At 41.7% G+C, this 19605-nt stretch overlaps 1 protein-coding gene across 3 annotated transcripts in view; it reads left to right on the forward strand.

Moving 5' to 3' along the window:
* TANGO2 (transport and golgi organization 2 homolog) overlaps nt 1-19605 on the forward strand; it is a 154704-nt gene that overhangs the window by 80231 nt on the left and 54868 nt on the right. For all 3 annotated transcript variants that reach the window (XM_051973229.1, XM_051973227.1, XM_051973228.1), the window contains exon 3: nt 15511-15599. In XM_051973229.1, coding sequence (XP_051829189.1) covers nt 15511-15599 — 89 coding nt within the window. The remainder of the gene's footprint in view (nt 1-15510; nt 15600-19605) is intronic.

Raw genomic sequence — 19605 nt, forward strand, 5'->3', positions numbered from 1 at the left:
AGCCTCGTCTCTGTTTTCCATCTCATCGCCTTAATAAACCAACCCATTTATTAAACATCTCACAAGACTTAACCCATTCCATAGCTTGCTGTTGACTTTTTTCATGCTGTGATCTTCTTTACCTCCCAATCTAGAAAGAAAGAAATATTGATTAAGCCACCACAATGTGCCAGGCACTATGCTAAGTGCTTTTCAAATATAATTTCTTTCAATTAAAGATAGTACACATCCTGGCTTTTTTCAACAATGAGGTAATTCAAGCCAGTTCCAATGGTCTTGTGATGGAGAGTGCCATCTGCGGACTGTGGGGACTGAGTGTAGATCACAACATAGCATTTTTATCATTTTTATTGTTGTTTGCTTGCTTTTTGCTTTTTTTCCCCTTTTTCTTGTGTCATGATAATTCTAGAAATATGTATAGAAGAATTGCACATGTTTAACATATTGAATTGCTTACTTAGAGGAGGGAGTGAGGGTAGAAAAGGAAAAAATTTGGGAACACGAGGTTTTGCAGGGGTAGATGTTGAAAATTATCAATACATATATTTTGAAAATAAAAAGCTTTAAAAATAAAAAATAAAACAACAACAAAAAGAAAGAGAAAAAAAAAAGAAAAAAGATAATACACACCCATTCTCAGCTTTCTGTACCAATTTGAGTATGGAATAGTCGGGAAAGGACTTGATTGAAACTGGAGTTGGGAGGAGGAGAGTATATGGGGTTTTTTTCCCACATGATAAATATGGAAATATGTTTAAAAGAATTGTATATGTTTAACCTATATTGGTTAATCTGTGTTGCATTATCTGGGGAGAGGGGAGAAGAAAGGAAGAGAAATTTGGAATACCAGGTTTTTCAAGGGTGAATGTCGAAAACTATCTTTGCATGGATTTTGAAAATAAAAAGCTATTGTTTTAAAAAAAATTGAGAAAGACTTATGGAAAATTAGGGATATTAATGCCCTGTTGGTGGAGTTGTATACTGAGCCAACCTGTCTAAAGAGCAATTTGGAAGTAAGCCCAAAGAGCTGTAAAACTGTATACCCTTTGATCTAGCAATATCAGCATTAGGTCTGTATCCCAAAGAGATCAAAGAAAAAGGACCTATTTGTACAAAAATATTTATAGTTGCTCTTTTTATGGTGGCAAAAAATTTGAAACTGATGAGATGTTCATCAATTAGGGAATGGCTGGACAAGCTGCGGTAAATGATGGTGACAAGCAGGAGGGTTTAAGAAAAAACCAGGAAGACTCATATAAACTGATGCAAAGTGAAGGGACAGAACCAGGAAAGCATGGTACAGAGGAACTGCAACATTGTAAGGTTGTTCAACCGTGAAAGAATTAGCTATTCTGAACAAACCAGTGATCCAAGACAGTTCCAAAGGATTCATGATGAAAAATACATCTACCTTCAGCGAGACAATTGATGAATTGAGTGAAGGTTGAAACGTACTTTTTTTTTTAAAACTTTGTTTATTTTCCTTGGGGATTTTTATGTGTTTTCTTTTGCAGCATGGCTAATGTGGCAATATCTTTTGCAAGAGTTGACATGTCTAAATGGTATTATATTATTGCTTGCCTCTCAGTGGATGGAAGAGAGAGTAGGAGGGAAGGAAAGAATTTGGAACTCAAAATGTTACGAAATGAATGTTAAAATTGTTTTACATGTGATTGGGAAATATTTAATGAAATAAATAAAACTAATTTTATAAAAAGAAGCCTTCAAGAACACAGTCTATTCACAGCCTCCCTCAGGCCCTGGTCCTTCCTACATGTGAAATGAACACCAAACTATAGATGTTATGGTGCCAGGGCAGAGGCCTGAGGCACTTTGGCCTTGTTTCCCTGACTATCCTAGCCCCCACTTATCACCTTTATTTCTTTGTTTTTTCTCTTCCCTCCCTCCTCTTCCCCCCCTTTTCCCTTTCTGTGTCTCTTTCTTTTCTTTCTCTCTCTATATATCTTCCTTCCTTCCTTCCTTCTTTCCTTCACTCTTTCCTTCCTTCCTTCTTTCTTGTCTTCTTTTCCTTCCTTCTGTGTGGGATGGATGCTAGAACCATCCAATTAACTTTCCCATATTAACTAATCTGAGACATCTTCAGGTACAAAGAGAAAGCATTTATTTAGTCCCTGCAGGAAGAACCCCAGGCAAGCACACCTGGGAACCATCCCAGCTGCTACCATGTGCTGTGGAACCTGAGAAGCTTCCAGCTTGTCAGGATTTAAATAGCAAAAGACCCAAGTCTTTCCATTGGATACACTAAAAGGAAGTAACCATCCTTGACCAATGGTCACCAATGTTGTCTGCTTCCTGTGGGTCATGTCACTTCTTGTAACTTCCTATCACTGGCTTAGGGTTTGACCTTCTGACTCTGGGAAGAGGGATCACGTGTGATGTAGGCCTAAACTCGGACTGAGAAAATTTCATCATCAGTCCCATTCACTTCCTTCCTTCTTTCCTTCCTTCCTTCCTTCCTTCCTTCCTTCCTTCCTTCCTTCCTCTCCTCCCTCTCTCCTTCCTTCCTCTCCTCCCTCTCTCCTCCCTCCCTCCCCATCTCTCTCTCTCTCTTTCTATCTTGTTTGTGGCTCATCCTTCATATATCTAAAATCCTCTTGAATAAATGCATGTCCTTGGATTGTTTCACATGTTTTCTTGCTGCTGTGTACAGTAGCTTCCTGGAAGGGGAATGGCCTTCTCAGTTGTCTCAGTCCCCTTCCCTTAGGGGTAGCCAAGCAGATCATCCATGTGGGCTTACACCTTAAAAAAAAAGTGTGTGTATGTGTGTGTGTGTTCACACATATATATATTTTTTTTTTAGTTTTTAATTTTTTCTTGCATGTAAAAAGAATTTTCACCGTTTAAAAAAATTTTTTGAGTTCCAAATTATCTTCCTTCCCCTTCAGATGGTAAGTTGATATAGGTTATGTATGTGCGATCGTGCAAAACATATTTCTCTATTAGTTGTATTGTTAAAAAAAAAAAAAAAGAAAGAAAGAAAGAAAAAAGAAACAGGTCAAAAGAAAAGAACAACCAAAAAAACCATATATATCTAAAGTGCAAACAGTGAGCTTCCCTGGCCTTCCCTGTGAAGTGCTCGCTTCTTTTCCAGCTCGAAGAGCACCTTGGAGTTCTGTTTGGCAGCATCCTTAACAAGAAAATGTGTTGATTAACTGCTGAGCCATTTCAACACTTGGAATGAAAAGAGAATAATTGTTTTTATTTATGTTCAAACCGTTAAGCTAATCTTTTCAGTCAATATTACACCACAGATCAAATGGATTTAGATGAGAAGCGTTGTTGTTTTAATAGCCAGAGAGATGGCATTATTTCCCATATTTATAAATGTTGATTTAAACAAGTAATTTCTGTTCTTTGGAAGGGAGATTGAGATGTTGTTAATTTTAATGCCCTCCCTCCTCCTGATGCTGCGGCTGCTCATAATTCAACAGTTTCCAGACTCCTCTTTTTTGTCTGTCTGTCTGAAGAAAGTTGGAAGCTTCTGAGAAATGGGGGCTTAAAACTTTGTCATTCTCTTTCTGTTTATGATTAATCCATGACTGGTAATACACAATGACTTGCGGTTACGTGGAAAAGTCATTGGGTGGCGATTGTGGTGGTGGCTGCCAACGGTCACAAAAATAATTCCCACGAAAGAGCCGGACTCAGAAGCAGCTTGAGCTGGTGGCGGCCCATGGACAGGACGCTGGAGGGGACCTGTAAACAGGTGCCCTGATGTCTCGCCAATATTTAGGGGTCAGAGACACCCCAAAGAGCACAGGTGCAGAATAAGAATCCAGAGCCTGCCCAGGGGCACACTGCCAGAGAGGTGCAGCCCCCCACATTTTCTCTTAGCCCACAAGCACACAGAGAACACCCACTGTTGGGAGCTCCCCCATGACCCTTATGGCCTGAAGTGGGCCCTCCCTAATTACCCCTTGACTGTTGCTGATGCCGCCATCTTTCCCACAGCAACTGTCTTTGCCTCTTTTCTTCCCTCTGTCCTCCACGTGTTCTCTATCCCTTAGCAAGTCCTGCTGATTCGAGCTCTCAGCTTCTTTCCTGAGTATTTCAGGATATTTATCATCATCTAAGTGCTGATGATGTAGGCGCTTTTCATATTCCTTTTTTTATTAGTATTATCTGGGAATTGTGCCTTATCTCCCCCGCCAAGGATTTACATCTTCCTCTTTCTGAATACTTTGTCTCTCATAATGAAGCCTTATAGAAGATTAACTTTTTAAAGCTATGTCTCCATTTGGCGTGTAAAACCCTCTGTGATGGGGCTTCCGTCTACTTTTCCAGGCTGATGTCCTATTGGTTCTGATATTTTATATTCCACTTAAATTAGCCTTCTGGCTGCCATTCAGACACAACATTTCTTCTTCTACCTCCTTACCTTTGCACTGACTATTTGGCTCCCCTAATAAGAGGTGTTTTCCCTATTCCTTTGCGCTGCTTAAAATCTCGGCTCCCTCCTGACCCTCTCTACACGAAGTTTTTCAGCTTTGGATGCTCTTCTATCCCCACCTCCTCCAAAAAAGGTACTGTCTGTCCATTTGTAGATAATTTTTAATTTACTTATCAATGTACACGTCTTTTTCTCCTCCTCCAGTAGATGCAAGCTCTTTGAGAACAGGGACTGTTTTGATTTGGGACTCTGGATCCCTGGCACCCAACACAATACCCAACACATAGTCTGTGAATCTTAATTCATCACAATCAGATTCCATCTCAGAAGACCTTGATTCTGAAACTCCAATTCTAGTGGTTTTCCCACCACGTAGGACTTCTCAGAGAGCAGGAGTTCTTAACTTGGGGTCATGAACTTTGATGGGGAAAAAAATTCTTCTTTATTCCAATAGAATTAGTTTCTTTTGCAATTTTAAGTATTTTATGTAGTTAAAAGCATTATTTTGAGAAGGGTCCTCTGCATGCGCACGCACACACACACATACACACACGTGCGCTTGCGCCTACTTCTTGAACTAGTGTTAATAAGATGGGTAGGAATACCCCAGACGGGAGGAAATTGGTTGGAGAGGAGAAAGGCCCATTTAAATTTTAGTGACAATTATATCATAGGTTATAAGAAAAACATGGTTTGTTAATGTTGGGATAACAAGGCTAAATTAGAAGTCAGTGCAAAGACCAATTATTGCTGTGAAATGCTGTTGGAGACAAATAAAATTTGATTTGTTCAGCCCAGCAGAGGTGCGCGTCGGAGCCGCCACGTCTCACTCAATGACTTGCTTTTGTTAATAGGAGCAGGTTGAATAGCTCACTCAGGAGCTGGGCTCTGAAATAACAACAACATTCAGGTCTGACATCGTCAAATGTTTGGATGTCTGCAAAACCCTTCCCATCCAGGCTTTCAACCCATTCTCTTGTGCTCTGTGGTTGGGAAGCTGGTGCTGCTGATATTTTTGTTAATCGTTTTTAAATCGTGTCCCACTCTCCATGATCCCATTTAGGGTTTTCTCGGCAGACACTAGAACCATTTCCTTCTCCAGCTCACATTACAGTTGAGGAAACAGAGGCAAGCAAGGTGAAGGGACTTGCCTAGAGTCACAAAGTTAATAAATGTCTGATGTCTCATATGGACTCAGGTCTTCCTGATTCCAGGCTCAGTGCTCTATCCACCGCAGCGCCACCTACTGGCCTTCAGCTACTGATATGTTAACTCCATTTTATGGAAGAGGGAACTGAAGCTTGGAATCCTGAAATGACTTGCTTAGTGATACTTATTGCCCAATTAGCAACTGTCAGAGTCTTCCCGATTCCAAGTTCAACATTCTGTTCCCTGTTCTTCCTCACTGCTTTTCAGATGTGTTATGCTGCACAACGTGTTAGCATGATGTGTATGTGAGTGTGTGTGTGTGTGTGTGTGTGTGTGTGTGTATGTATGTATGTGAGTGTGTGTGTGTGTAACCAGGATATTTAAGGTGGAGGAAGGGGTGCTGTTAAATGCTGGGGGATTATCTGGGCTAATTTCTTGCGCCTTAAGGTTTGGATTGTCTGCATTGGGAGTCAACCTCCAGAATGCTTCAGGAGTGCAAGAAGGGCAAACTTGCATTGTCTCAGCATCCCAAGGAGAGCTTTCCTCCCTTGTGGATTTCTATGTCGCTTCAGCAATTCCTTGACTTTGAAGAAGGCAGCTAGGAAAATTGTTGTGTCTGCTTGTCCCAGGTGTGGTAGCAAGAGTACTGGCTCTTGAGTCATTAAATCTGAGGTGAAATCTCACTTATGTTTAGTTACCTCGATGACCTTGGGCAAATAATCTACTTCCTGGGTCTCAATTTCTTTTTGTATAATGGCTAGCATTTATAGAGTTCTTTTTGGTGTATATGTGTGACTCCCCAGCAGCATCATTCTTTATTTTTCTGATTTATTACTTATTCATTTTTAGCATTCTTTTAAAATGTTAAGTTCCATGTTCTCTCCCTTCCTCACCCATTGAGAAGGCAAGCAATATGATATCAATTATACATGTGAAATCATGCAAAGCATATTTCTGTATTAGCCATAATTTTTTTAAAGCAAGAACAATAAAGTGAGAAAACTATAATTCAATTCACATTCAGAGTTCATCAGTTTTCTCTCTCCAGGGCGGGGAGATGGCATTTTTTCACCATGTGTCCTTTGGAATTGTGTTGGATCATTGTCTTGATCTGAATAACCAAGTCTTTCACAATTGATCATCATTACAACATAGCTGTTTATCAGGCACAATGATCTCCTCTCGGTTTGCCTCACTTCATTTTACATCAGTTCATATGAGTCTTGACATGTTTTTTCTGAAATCAATTTCCCCCCACTCTCTGGCCTTCTCATTTCTTATAGCACAATAAGGATTCCATCACAATCATATACCACAACTTCTTCAAGCATTCCTTAATTGATGAATATCCCCTTGATTTCCAACCTTTTTTCCCCACAAAAGAGCTGACATCATTTTTTTTTTTTTTTACATCTAGGTCCTTTTCTTTGTTCTTTGATACAAGCACAGTTCCAGATTGTTTTATAGAATGCTTGAACAGTTTACTACTCCCTACCAACAATTCATTAGTTTTCTATTTTCCCTCATCCTTTTCTGTATTTGTTGTTTCTGATCAGTGTAAGATGGTATCTCAGAGTTGTTTTAATTTGCATTTTCCTAATTAATAGTCATTTAGGTTTTTACATATTTTTGTGGATTTTTTCCCCAAGCTGTTCATTCTCTTTTTATATTTTTCTTGCATCATTCTTATTTCTTTTCCCAATTTTTCCTCTCTCATCCATCTCTTAAGTTCCAAGTATTCTTCTTGTGCTTGAGTCCAATTAGAATTTTTCTTTGAGGCTTTGCTTATGCTTGTTTTCACACTGTTGTCGTCTTCTGAATTTATGTCTTGGTCTTCCCTGCCCCATGGTAGCTTTTTATGATCAAATTCTTTTTGTTATTGTTGTTTGCTCATTTTTCAGCCCATTTCTTGACTTTGAATTTAATGTTAAAGTTGGGTTTTGGGGGGAAACTGTCCCAAGCTTTAGGCTTTTTCATGCTACTGTTTTCAAAGTTAGTTCTGGAGGGTCTGCACATTTTTGGTACTTCTAAAATGGTGTGATCCTGAGAAAAGTATAATCACTGTTCTCTTGATCTGTACTCCAGTCCTTACTCAGGAAAGGCCCCTGCTTCTTTGGACTGACCACAGGTATTCTTCTTTACCCTAGAACTACAACCCAGAACTGCATATAGGTAATAGAGTTGCCAATTCGTGCCAGCAAAAGATCTTCTGTAATTTTTTCCTGACCAATTGTCTAGCCTCCTAACTATCTCTGCACTGAGAGCTCTTGAAGTTGCTGCTACTGTTGCTTCTATTGTCACAGCCACTGCTGGTGCTCTCTCCCTGTCCACTCCAGGCCAGTACCATCCAAGTGTTATGGGTCTCTCCAGCTGATCTCCTAAGTTTTTTTTTTTAATTTTAATAATAGCTTTTTATTTTCAAAATACATACAAAGATAGTTTTTCAACATTTGCCTTTGCAAATCCTTGTGTTTCAAATTTTTCTCCCTCCTTTTCCCTCACTTCCTTCCCTAGACAGCAAGTAATACAATATATGTTTAAAAAAAAAAGTGTGCCAATGCAAAATAACTGTTTGGGCATATATACATATATTGTATTTAACATAAACTTTAACATATTTAACATGTATTGGTCTACCTGCCATCTGGGGGAGAAAGGGTAGGGGAAAGGAGGGGAAAAATTGGAACAAAAGGTTTTGCAATTGTCAATGCTGAAAAATTACCCATGCATATATCTTATTAAAAAAAAAAGTAATGAGCGCCTGAGCTAGGAAAATTGTTATAGGGGTAGAAAGAAGGGGGTGGCCTTTTAACAGAGAAGTTGATGGATTAATACATAGAATGAGACATATATTTTTGGATTTAAAACCATGGGGATGGGTCTTGCTTGATTAGGTCTTTTTGTTGTGAATTTGGGTTTATTTTTCTAGGGGGTGGAGATGGAAGAAAAGAAATGTTTAATAATTTAAAAATAAATTTCAATTTAAAACAAACAAATAAACAAACAAAAAAAAACCATGTGCAATTCTATACATACTTCCACATTTATCATGTTGCATAAGAAAAATCAGGTCAAAAAGGGAAAAAAAATGAGAAAGGAAAAAAAAAAAAAACACCATCACAGAAAAAAGGGTGAAAATGATGTGCTGTGATTCAGTCCCCACAGTTTTCTCTCTAAGTGAAGATGGGTCTCTCCATCCTAACTATGTTGAAATTGGCCTGAATCATCTGTCTCATTGTTGAAAAGAGCCACGTCTGTCACAGTTCATCATCTCATAGTCTTGCTGTTCTTGTGTATAATGTTCTCCTGGTTCTACTCACTTCACTTCACTTCAATTTAGCCTCTCCAAAATCATGCTGCTGATGGTTTCTTACAGAACAACAGTATTCCATAACATTCACATACTATAATTTATTCAGCCATCCCCAACTCATGGGCATCCACTCAGTTCCCAGTTTCTTGCCACTACAAAAAGGGCTGCTACATGTCCCTTTCCCTCTTTTATGATCTCTTTGGGATATTGGATCAGTAGAGATTGTGCTGTTCTATAAGAAACGATCAGTGGGAATTAATCATCCTATAATCTTGCCATTGCTGTGTATACTGATCTCCTAGTTCTGCTCATTTCACTCAGCATCAGTTCGTGTAAGTCTCTCCAGGCCTTTCTAAAATCATCCCACTGATTGTTTCTTACAGAACAATAATGTTCCATAACATTCATATATCACAATTTACCTAACCAGTCTCCAACTGATAGGCATCCACTCAGATTCCAGTTTCTTGCCACTACGAAAAGGGCTGCCACAAACATTTTTGTACATGTATAGGTCCTTTTCCTTCCTTTAAGATCTCTTTCAGATATAAGCCCAATAGAAACACTGTTGGGTCAAAGGATAGCCACAGTTCGATAACTTTTTGAACATAGTTTCAAATTGCTCTCCATAATGGCTAGATTCATTCACAGTTCCCACCATCAATGTTTCAGTGTCCTACATCCCTTCCAACATTCGTCATTATCTTTTCCTATCATCTTAGCCAATCTGACATGTGTGTAGTAGCACCTTAGAATTGTCTTAATTTGCATTTCTCTGATCAATAGTGATTTAGAGCATCTTTTCATAATAGAAATGGTTTTAATTTTTTCATCTGAAAATTATCTGTTCATATCCTTTGACTATTTATCAATTGGAGAATGGCTTGAATTCTTATAAATTTGAGTCAATTCTCTATATATTTTAGAAATGAGGCCTTTCTCAGAACCCTTAAATATAAAAATGTTTTCTCAATTTATTGCTTCCCTTCTAATCTTGTCTGCATTAGTTTTGTTTGTACAAAAATTTTTTAACTTAATATAATCAAAATTATCTATTTTGTGATCAATAATGATCTCCAATTCTTCTTTGGTCACAAATTCCTTCTTCCTCCACAGATCTGAGAGGTAAACTATCCCATGTTCTTCTAATTTGCTTATAATATCACTCTTTATGTCTAAATCATGAACCCATTTTGACCTTGTCTTGGTATGCAGTATAAGGGGTGGGTCAATGTCTAGTTTCTTTCATACTGATGTCCAATTTTTCCAGTAGTTTTTGTCAAATAGTAAGTTCTTATCCCAAAAGCTGGCATCTTTGGGTTTGTCAAACACTAGGTTGCTATAGTTATTGACTATTTTGTCCTGTGAACCTAACTTATTTTACTGATGACTCCTCTATTTCTTAGCCACTACCAAATGGTTTTGATGACTACTGCTTTATAATATAGTTTTAGGTCTTGCACAGCTGGGCGACCTTCCTTGGCCTTTTTTTCTTCATTAATTCACTTTGGGATTCTTGACTTTTTAATCTTCCAGATGAACTTTGTAATTTTTTTTTGAGATCTATAAAATAATTTCTTGAGAGTTTGATTGGTATGGCATTGAATAAGTACATTAATTTAGGTAGTATTGTCATTTTTAATTACATTTGCTCTGCCTATCCATGAGCACTTGATATTTTTCAACGGATTAGATCTGACTGTATTTGTGTGCAAAGTGTTTTGTAATTGTGTTCATATAGTTCCTGACTTTCCCTTGGCAGATAGATTCCCAAATACTTTATATTATCAACAGTTATTTTGAATGGATTTTTTTTTTATCTCTTGCTGCTGGATTTTGTTGGTAAGATATAAAAATGCTGATGATTTATGTGGATTTATTTTGTATGGTGCAACTTTGCTAAAGTTGTGAATTATTTCTCCTAGTTTTTAGTTGATTCTCTAGGGTTCTCTAAGTAAGTATACCATCATATCATCTTGGAAAGAGTGATAATTTGGTTTCCTCATAACTTACTCTAATTCCTTTAATCTCTTTTTCTTCTCTTATTGCCAAAGCTAACATTTCTAATACAATATTGAATAGTAGTGGTGATGGGGGCAACCTTATTTCATGCCTGATCTTATTGGAAATGGTTCTAGTTTGTCCCCATTACATTATTTTAAGGAAAACTCCATTTATTTCTCTGTTCGCTAGTGTTTTTAATAGGAATGGATGTTGGATCTTATCAAATGCTTTTTCTGTACCTATTGAGATAATCATATGATTTTTGTTAGTTTGATTATTGATATAATCAATTATGCTAATAGTTTTCCTAATATTGAACCAGCCCTGCATTCTTGGTATGAATTCTACTTGTTCATGGTGTATTATCCTGGCATCCTTATTTTTTGTTGACTTCCTCTCCAAAATTTGATTTGAGGGTTATTTTAAGGTTGGAGGAGAATTTGGAGAGAATTCAGCTGGATGGATAGCTTCCTTTAATCTGAGATCTTCTGCATAACTCTTTAAGATTCACAGAGCACTTTACCCATATTATCCCATTATCTTCACAACAACCCTGGGAGGAGCCATTACTATTCTCATTTTATAGATGAAGAAGCTAATGTAGTTAAGTAATTTTCTTTGTTGTCATGTCATCACAGCAAACAAGGACAAAGTACTTACTCTGTGAATGGTGCTGGATTATACGATACACAACAATCCTGGGAGGGAGGTGCTGTTCTTATCGCCATTTTACAAATGAGGAAACTGAGTCAGGCAGAGGTCAAGTGGAATCCCCAAGGTCAATTTCTCCCGACTCTTGGCCCAGCATTATCCCCAAGCTCACTACTTAATACCCCAGATGTAAAAATAACAATAACACGAAGGTGACCTTTGTGACCCCTCCCAAGTTTAGATCAATGATGTGAATTTTCTTGGTGTCTTCCTTAATGTGTGCCCTAGTCATCCCCTCCCTGCCCTCCCAACCTGAACATTGGGCTCTGCCCCTGGAACCACACTGGCCTTCTGAAGGCTTGCTTTGACCTTGTCCCCACGCTTGCAAAGCACATCGTGGACGAGTCTGCCCATCGCAAGGCAGGGCCAGAACCCCAGCCCATCTCCATGCTGTCTCCTCCTAAACTCCATTTTGCATGTTTTCTTCCCTCCCGTTTGATTATAAGCTCCTCTAGGGAAGAGCCTGTCGTGCTTGCTTTTATCCATGTCACAGGATTAACTGGATATCTAGCACACAGTAGGTACTTCCCATGTTCCGCCACCCATGTGTCCATCCATTTAGCTCTCTTGTCTGTCCCCGCTGATCCGGATGATGCTCTCGCTCCTGCAGCTCTCAGCAGGAGTCGCTTGTGTGCTCAGGGCTGTTGAGTCAGTCCCACCACCTCACCCCAAGGTCACCTCGGGCCCTTAGAGAGTGGCTGCTGTGTTTCCAGGGAATGATTTTATGCTGGACTCATTATTTAAATAATTAAAATTAATTGCAGCAACCAAAAATCTCCATTCTCTCCTTTTCCCATCACTTAATTTCTGGGTGTGCGCCGAGTGTCCACAAATCCTTCTTGGGCATTTTCCCAGTCATAATCATTGCACTTTGTGGTTTGCAAAGGTACTTTTGCTGAAATGGGAACAAAACAAGAGTCTGCATTTGGAGAGAAGCGACTTGTCTTGTGTTTAATTCACTGGTCTCTGAATTGCCACTTTAACAAAACCACTAGTTAACTAGAAATCATTTATCCAGATCATGACTTGTAGTTTTGGACTCCTTTGCAAACTCACTCTCCAAAATAACTCGGCAATGAATATTCCTGAATTATTCAGCAACGCCCAACCCACTTTACACAGACGCTGAATTTATTGTGACGTGACTTCATTTCACCAACTCTCACTTTTTTTCTTACTGCCTTTCCCCCTCTTATCGTCACCCAGTCTGGTCCTTTCTGCCTTCTCAGCTGAGGACTGAGATCAGGGGTCTTCCAGGATTTAGTTTATAGGGGGAGCCTGATCAGTTTGGGCTCCTTACTCTCTCCTTACACTCAAGTCCGCGCAGCCCCCGGGGGGAAGTGATTTAAAGCACAGGTTTGGCTCCTAACTAGGGTCTCCTCCAAGCAAGAGGGGTAGAAAGGTCGTCACCTTTCTACCAGTCATTCACATGAAACACAATCAGATATGGAACTGCTTATTCATAAAATAAATGGTAAGCACGAAAGTTGTCACAAGCATAAGTAAAGAGAAGGCTTATTGTATTGGGATATAATAATATTAGTACTATTAAAATTCTTAAGCATTATCCCGACTGCTGAACAGACACTATAGTTCACCTGGGCTCTGCACTGACCAAACTTGCCCCCAAATCTTCTGGAAAACCAGCACTTTTCAGTCATCATCATGATCACTTCCTTTAAAGGTCCATTAAGCCCTCAGTACTTCCTGCTCAGTAGCCAGGAAGGCAAACCGGGAATCCAAATGTCTGTTCTTAATCAGATTATTTTGAGTCATGTCAGTTTTTCCACATTTCTTTTCATTAAATTACACAAAGCAGGTCATGTTGTTATTGGAGGAATCGGAACCTTTCAAGCATTTGAAAAAGAAATTTTAGACTAAACTGAATTTAAAATTCCCCTTCTCTTCACTGGTACCATTGCCAACATTGTTGGGCTCTCCTCATTTCTCACCTGCCAGGGACTTCCTCTTGTCCATCCTCCACACTGCTGACCTATTGATTTTCCTAAAAGTCAGGTGCCACTTCCCTGACCAAGAAGCATCAGTGACTTCCCATTGCTTTTACCATCAAATGAAAGGTCCTTCTGGCATTTAAAGCTGACTGATTGATGACAGAGTTTCCCATCATGCCCTCTACCCTCCAGTCAAAGAGCTCACTCTGTTTCCTGCTGTGTAGACATTTCAGATTTTCCCTTGGCTTGGCACTGCCTTGTCTCATGTGCCCAGAATGCTCTTCTTCCTCAGGTCTCCTCTTAGACCCTCCAGCTCCCTCCTTCAGGAAGCTTTTCCGGTTTCCTCCAGCTTTTAGTGCCCTCTTCTCCAGTCTCCATGTATTATTTTGTGTGTATCCTCCATTTTCTTTTCTGTGAATAGGTGATAGACCACCAATAAAATAGAGGTTCCCTGAGGTCAGGGGCAATCTCACTTTGTCTTTGTATCCCCATTGCCTGGCACTTAGTAGGTGCCTAATAATTAGATTAAAGATCCAGGTTTGGAACCTGTTGTCAGGACTTTGACCACCCCTGAATGGTCACTGGGAAAATGGCCTGACCTGTTGGACTGTCCACAAGGTAAATGAGAAGTCATTGTATTCTCTTTCAATTAAAATTCTTAAACCCAGGAACTCTCTTGTCCTCTTGTCTATGTCCTCCTGAAAATCTTCTGCAGAAAACTGACCTCAGGGGGTCCTGACTCCTTCTCATTCCCTTGTTGGGCCCCATCTTTTCCCATCATGCCCCTCTCTGCAGCACCTTGGAGGGCCCGCTCCCTGAATTCTCTGTCGATCTCAATGCCTGTAACTTGCAGCCAGACGACATCATTAGAAGAACATTGATGTCAAGAAGCTGAGCCTTTGTGGGACACTGCAAGCTCCACCGCCTTTCCAGGGGCCATCCAGACTGGCCCCCACTTTGGGGGATCTATTTTCTGTCCCTGGAAGCTGGCAATTGTAACAGTGCCACCTGCTGTAGAATATCACTTGGCCAAGCTTGCCTGTTCCATTGGGGGACGCTCCTCCGAGGGCCCCTGCAGCTCCTGGGGCCTCCCCACTATGTGGTCTCTGTGGTTTCCTGCCACGCTTTGGTGTCCTGCTCACATGTGGGTTCTTCCATATCTCCGCCTTTGGGATGGGCTCCAGGAGTCTGGCGTGGGAGGGGCTGAAAGCAATGGCGGAAAGATGTGTCTGCTCTGAAAGGTGTTCATGGGGCATGATGGATAGACTGCTGGGCCTGGAGTCAGGAAGGCCTGGGTTAGATGGTCATCTCTCAGCTGTGGCCACAAGGTGGCGCCATAGTGAACAGTACTGGGCCTGGAGTCAGGAAGGCCTGGTTAGATGGTCATCTCTGGTGTTTCCCAACTGTGGCCACAAGGTGGCACCATAGTGAACAGTACCGGACCTGGAGTCAGGAAGGCCTGGGTATGGTGGTCATCTGGCAGGTCCAAGTTGTGGCCACTAGGTGGCGGCATAGGGAACAGTGCTGCACCTGGAGTTAGGAAGGCCTGGGTTTGGTGGTTCATCTGGTGGTTCTCAGCTGTGGCCACTAGATGGTGCCATAGCAAACAGTGCTGCATCTGGAATCAGAAGAACTGGATTCTAATCCAGCCTTAGGCACGCATATTAGCTGTGTGACTTTTGGGCAAGTTGTTCATTTCTGTCTGCCTCAGTTTCCTCAGCTTAAAATGGGGATCATACTAGCCCCTGCCTCTCAGGAGTGTTATGACAAGCAGTTCCTGACCTAGACTTCCTTTCCCTTCCCCCCCCCCCATAAAATGAGGGAGTGGAACAAGCTGCTCTCCTTGTGTTTTGATGCAGTAAAGGCATATATTCCCAGAAGCAGCCACTTCCCAATACAATCGCCATTTAAGAAGTGCAAAGGTTTAGATGTAAATGATCAAATCAGAGGTTCTTTTTTTTCCCCCCCAGACTCATCCTAGCGGCGAACAGAGATGAATTCTACCATCGACCATCCAAACTGGCTGATTTTTGGGGCAGCAACAATGAGATCCTTAGCGGTAAGTTCTTAAAAAGTGTGATTGGGCTTGACTGTGCCAGGACAGCAAGGACAGGGGCCTGTCCCCACGACGGTCACTCCTGGGTCGGGCTCTGACACAGAATGTTCTTAAATCACCTACCTCCCAACGTGCAGTTTGGGCTCTCGCTGCTGGCCGGTCCGTCCTCAAGGGCCTCTTTCTGGTTTCCTGCCCCTTTCTCACCAAGGCCTCGATGTCCAGGGCTGGCTGCCATGGCATCGTGGTCCCCTGTGGCTCTGACTTAATGGAATTCTCATTCTGTTCTGATGTTCTTTCCCATCATCCACATCCACACACCTACCCACAATTCCTTATTTTTCTTCATTAATTCCTACTTTAGGAACATTGTAGTATTGGACTACAGACTCTTCCCTGATCACATAATACTCTTGCAAAGGTAGCTTTGTGCCTCTGCTCATAAGTTTGCCTTCTACCACAATCATAAATGCTTAGAGTTAAGTGGGATCTCGGGCTGTCCCGTCTCTGTCCTAGATAAGCGGCCGGCTCCTTAAGGATGTGCTGGCGTCAGCTGGGAGCCCTTTGGTTAATTTTCAGCATGAACATTTATGACTTAGAAATCGGTAAACACACGTATTGGATTTACCATATATTTTAACATGTTTAACATCTATTGAATTGCTTGCCATCTAAGGGGAGGGGATGGGGGAAAGAGGGGAAAATCTGAAACACCAGACTATGCAAGGGTCAGTGTTGACGAATTATCCGTACATATGTCTTGAAATAAAAAGCTTTAAAAATAAAAATAAAAAAAAAGTGTGTGACCCTGAGCAAGTCACTTAACCCCAATTGCCTCAGCATAAATAAATAAAATAAAATAGAAATAAAATAAAGGTAAAAATAATAAAACTACTACTACTACTAAAAAAAAAAAAAAGAAATAGATAAGGATTACAAATCAGGACTTGATTTATTGTCTCCTTAATTGTCTAGGCTTAAGAACATGGTAATGATGCAAATTCAACTGGAAAGTGTGAAATAGCTGGTCGTTAAATGTTCGCCAGTACATGTGGCAGCCTCTACTTGAGGATCTTCTGCGCCCGTCTAGGCAATCCATTTCACTTTGTGACTGTTTTCATTGTTCCTGCCTCTAATCTTTGGCTCCCTTCCTTGAACACTCATGTTATCCCTCTTGTAATTCCGCAGCCAGAAGGGATTCTCCCTTCCTTGTACTTCAAGGGCACTCACCTTGTGCCTGCCGTTTAAAAGCACCTGTACTCGTTTCGTTTCCTGTTATATCATCTTTATTTGGGCACGTGTGGGAGGGAGTTATGTTAAACCCCTCTTACCCAGTTTGACTCCTCGGAGGCGTCTCTAGGTACAACAGAAAGTTTTCATTCGGTTCTTGCAAGAAGAGGGCCAACACAGTGTCTGAGCAGTTCAGAATAGAGTGGGCGCGTGTTGAGAGCGGAAGGGTATCTAAAGCACCAAGATGGAAGTACACTCCCTCCTAAAAATGAATTTTTAGATTCCTTGAATGAACTGGAAAGGAAGCAGCTATTGACCAATGGTCAGCGCTGTGGTCTGCTTCCTGGGGCACGTGACTTCCTGAGGCTCTTAGGCCTAGGGTCCGATCTGCTCCATCTCACAGTATTTTTGAGAAATATTCATTCATTTCATCCAAGTGCATGGTTTTTCTCTCCTCCCCTCCCACCAGATGGTAAGCTCTTTGAGGGCAGCTTTTATACTGTTTATACCCAGGACCTTGTATACAACATGGGCTCAATAAATGCTTTTGAGTGTGGATGAATGTTTTAAAGTAAAAAGGGGGGGAGCCTGGAGAGCTCTAGCCAGGGGCAATCTTCTCCACGAATGGGGCTGGTGCTACCTGGACAAACAGTGAGAAATGAGGGGCAGAGCGGTCTAGACCTTGGGAAGGAAATCTCCATCCTGAACCTGCATGGAAAAGACAGAGATTTTCAGCTGGGTTCTTCCTCTTCTTCCACAAGGCCTTAAACATTCGTGGCAGTCATAACTAGTGCAAGAACCTGTCGGCTGTATCTAAATGCAACCGACTCCATCCGAGCAAGGTTTCCAGCAGAATCCAAAACTACCTATCAGCTTAGGCTGACATTTCTCTAGGTCAGGGGTCCTCAAACTTTTCAAATAGGGCGCCAGTTCACTGTCCCTCAGACTGTCGGAGGGTCGGACTATAGTAAAAACAAAAACTTTGTTTTATGGGCTTTTAAATAAAGAAACTTCATAGCCCTGGGGGAGGGGGGTAAACATCCTCAACTGCTGCATCTGGCCTGCGGGCCGTAGTTTGAGGACCCCTGCTCTAGGTTATCCAGTAACCTCTCTCCCTCCCCCATTCTCCTCTTTTGGGACGTGTTCTTTCAGGGCCCGGGTGCGAATGGGAATGTTCCAGATGGGCCCGTTCCCTTGGTGTGGTTCCCACACCTTCTGGCTTCAGAGATGGCGTCACTGTCGGCACCCCTATTTGCAAGTTAATGTATGTGGGAGAGGAGAGAGATTAGACTGATTCCCAAACTGAAGGTCTTCATGATCTCATGGTTGTGTGCCTGTGAAACCTGGACAATGTGCCCGCGCCAGGCCGGGAAACTGAACCGCTTGCATTTGAATTGTCTTAGGAAGATCTTGAAGATCGCCTGGTGGGATGAGGTACCGGACCCTGAGGTTCTTTTCTGAACTGAACTGCCGAACGTTCCAGCTCTACTACAGACAGCACAACTCCACTGGGCCGGCCTCGTTGTTCGATTGCCAAATGCACTCTTGCCAAAAAGATTGTTTTATGGAAAACTCACACGGAGCCGGGGCTCACAAGGGGTCAGAAAAAGCAATACGAGAACACTCTCGAGGTCTCTCTGAAGAACTTTAGAATCGATTGCATGATACGGGAGACACTGGCATGGGACCACTCAGCAAGGCGTGCCCTCATCGGAGAAGGTGCCGCGCTCTGAAGTAGCTCAGATGTCGCCCCAGATGTGCATGGGGACTCCGTGCCAGCCCTGTGGCAGAGCGTTCTGAGCTCGCATGGACCAGCCACTGTAACTCCGCTCTAACATAGTGACGCCATGTCCTCAAGAACGAAGGACAACTTTCCCCCACCCTCGGGTGGCGGCAGATGCCCTTTGATACACTAGACTTGTGCTTATGCCTGTTCTGTGGGCAGCCGACTCCTCTCAGGATCCAGCTCTTAATGCCTTCCAGCTTGGTGGGACTGGCCACGGTTCACTGGAACCAGATTAAGAACCTGTGGTCACGACCTGTGTTAGGAAGAGCCGTTGAGTAAAGGAAATTGGGAAGATGATAATGGCTCCCTTAGTGTCGTGTTTGCAGCATCCAGAGTGCTTTTATATCCATCTTCTCATTTCATAAAGATCTAGACACCTGGATTTGGAAGGGAACATTGAGCTCACGTAGCCCAACTCACCTCTGAATTTTGAATCCTCTTAGCAAAGTGGAAGGTAATTTGTGGTAAGTAAAAGAAAGTCCCGGTTTATATAGCGAATAGTAAACTTAGCAGTGGTACAGATTGAAAATAAAAACAGCTGTTCAGTTGTTTTCGGTCACGTTCGGCTTTTTGTAACCCCTTTTTTGGGTTTTCTTGGCAAAGACACTGGAGTAGTTTGTCATTTCTTTTTCTGGCTCATTTTACATATGAAGAGACTGAGGCAAACAGGATTAAGTGACTAGCCCAAGGGTCATACAGTGTCTGGGGCCAGATTTGAACTCTTAAGTCTTCCCAGCTCTAGCCTCGGGCCTCTGTCCACTGCGCCACCTTGCTGTCCCAAAATGTAAAGAGGCCTATAGTTTAAAGAAGAATATGGACAGATTCGTGGACAGGAAGTCCGTGGTACGACCTGGACTTGTCCGGAGCATGTTGATTCATTTTTGAGGGTGAATTCATGAAAAAGAAACCGCCCCTGCCATTAGCTCTCGTTTTATAGGCTGTCGGGCCCGGGGTGGATGGGAGCCAGTGTGCCGAAGCCAGGGGGCTCGGGGTGCT

The sequence above is a fragment of the Antechinus flavipes genome, chromosome 1 (genome assembly GCF_016432865.1).
Source record: "Antechinus flavipes isolate AdamAnt ecotype Samford, QLD, Australia chromosome 1, AdamAnt_v2, whole genome shotgun sequence".
NCBI lineage: Eukaryota > Metazoa > Chordata > Mammalia > Dasyuromorphia > Dasyuridae > Antechinus > Antechinus flavipes.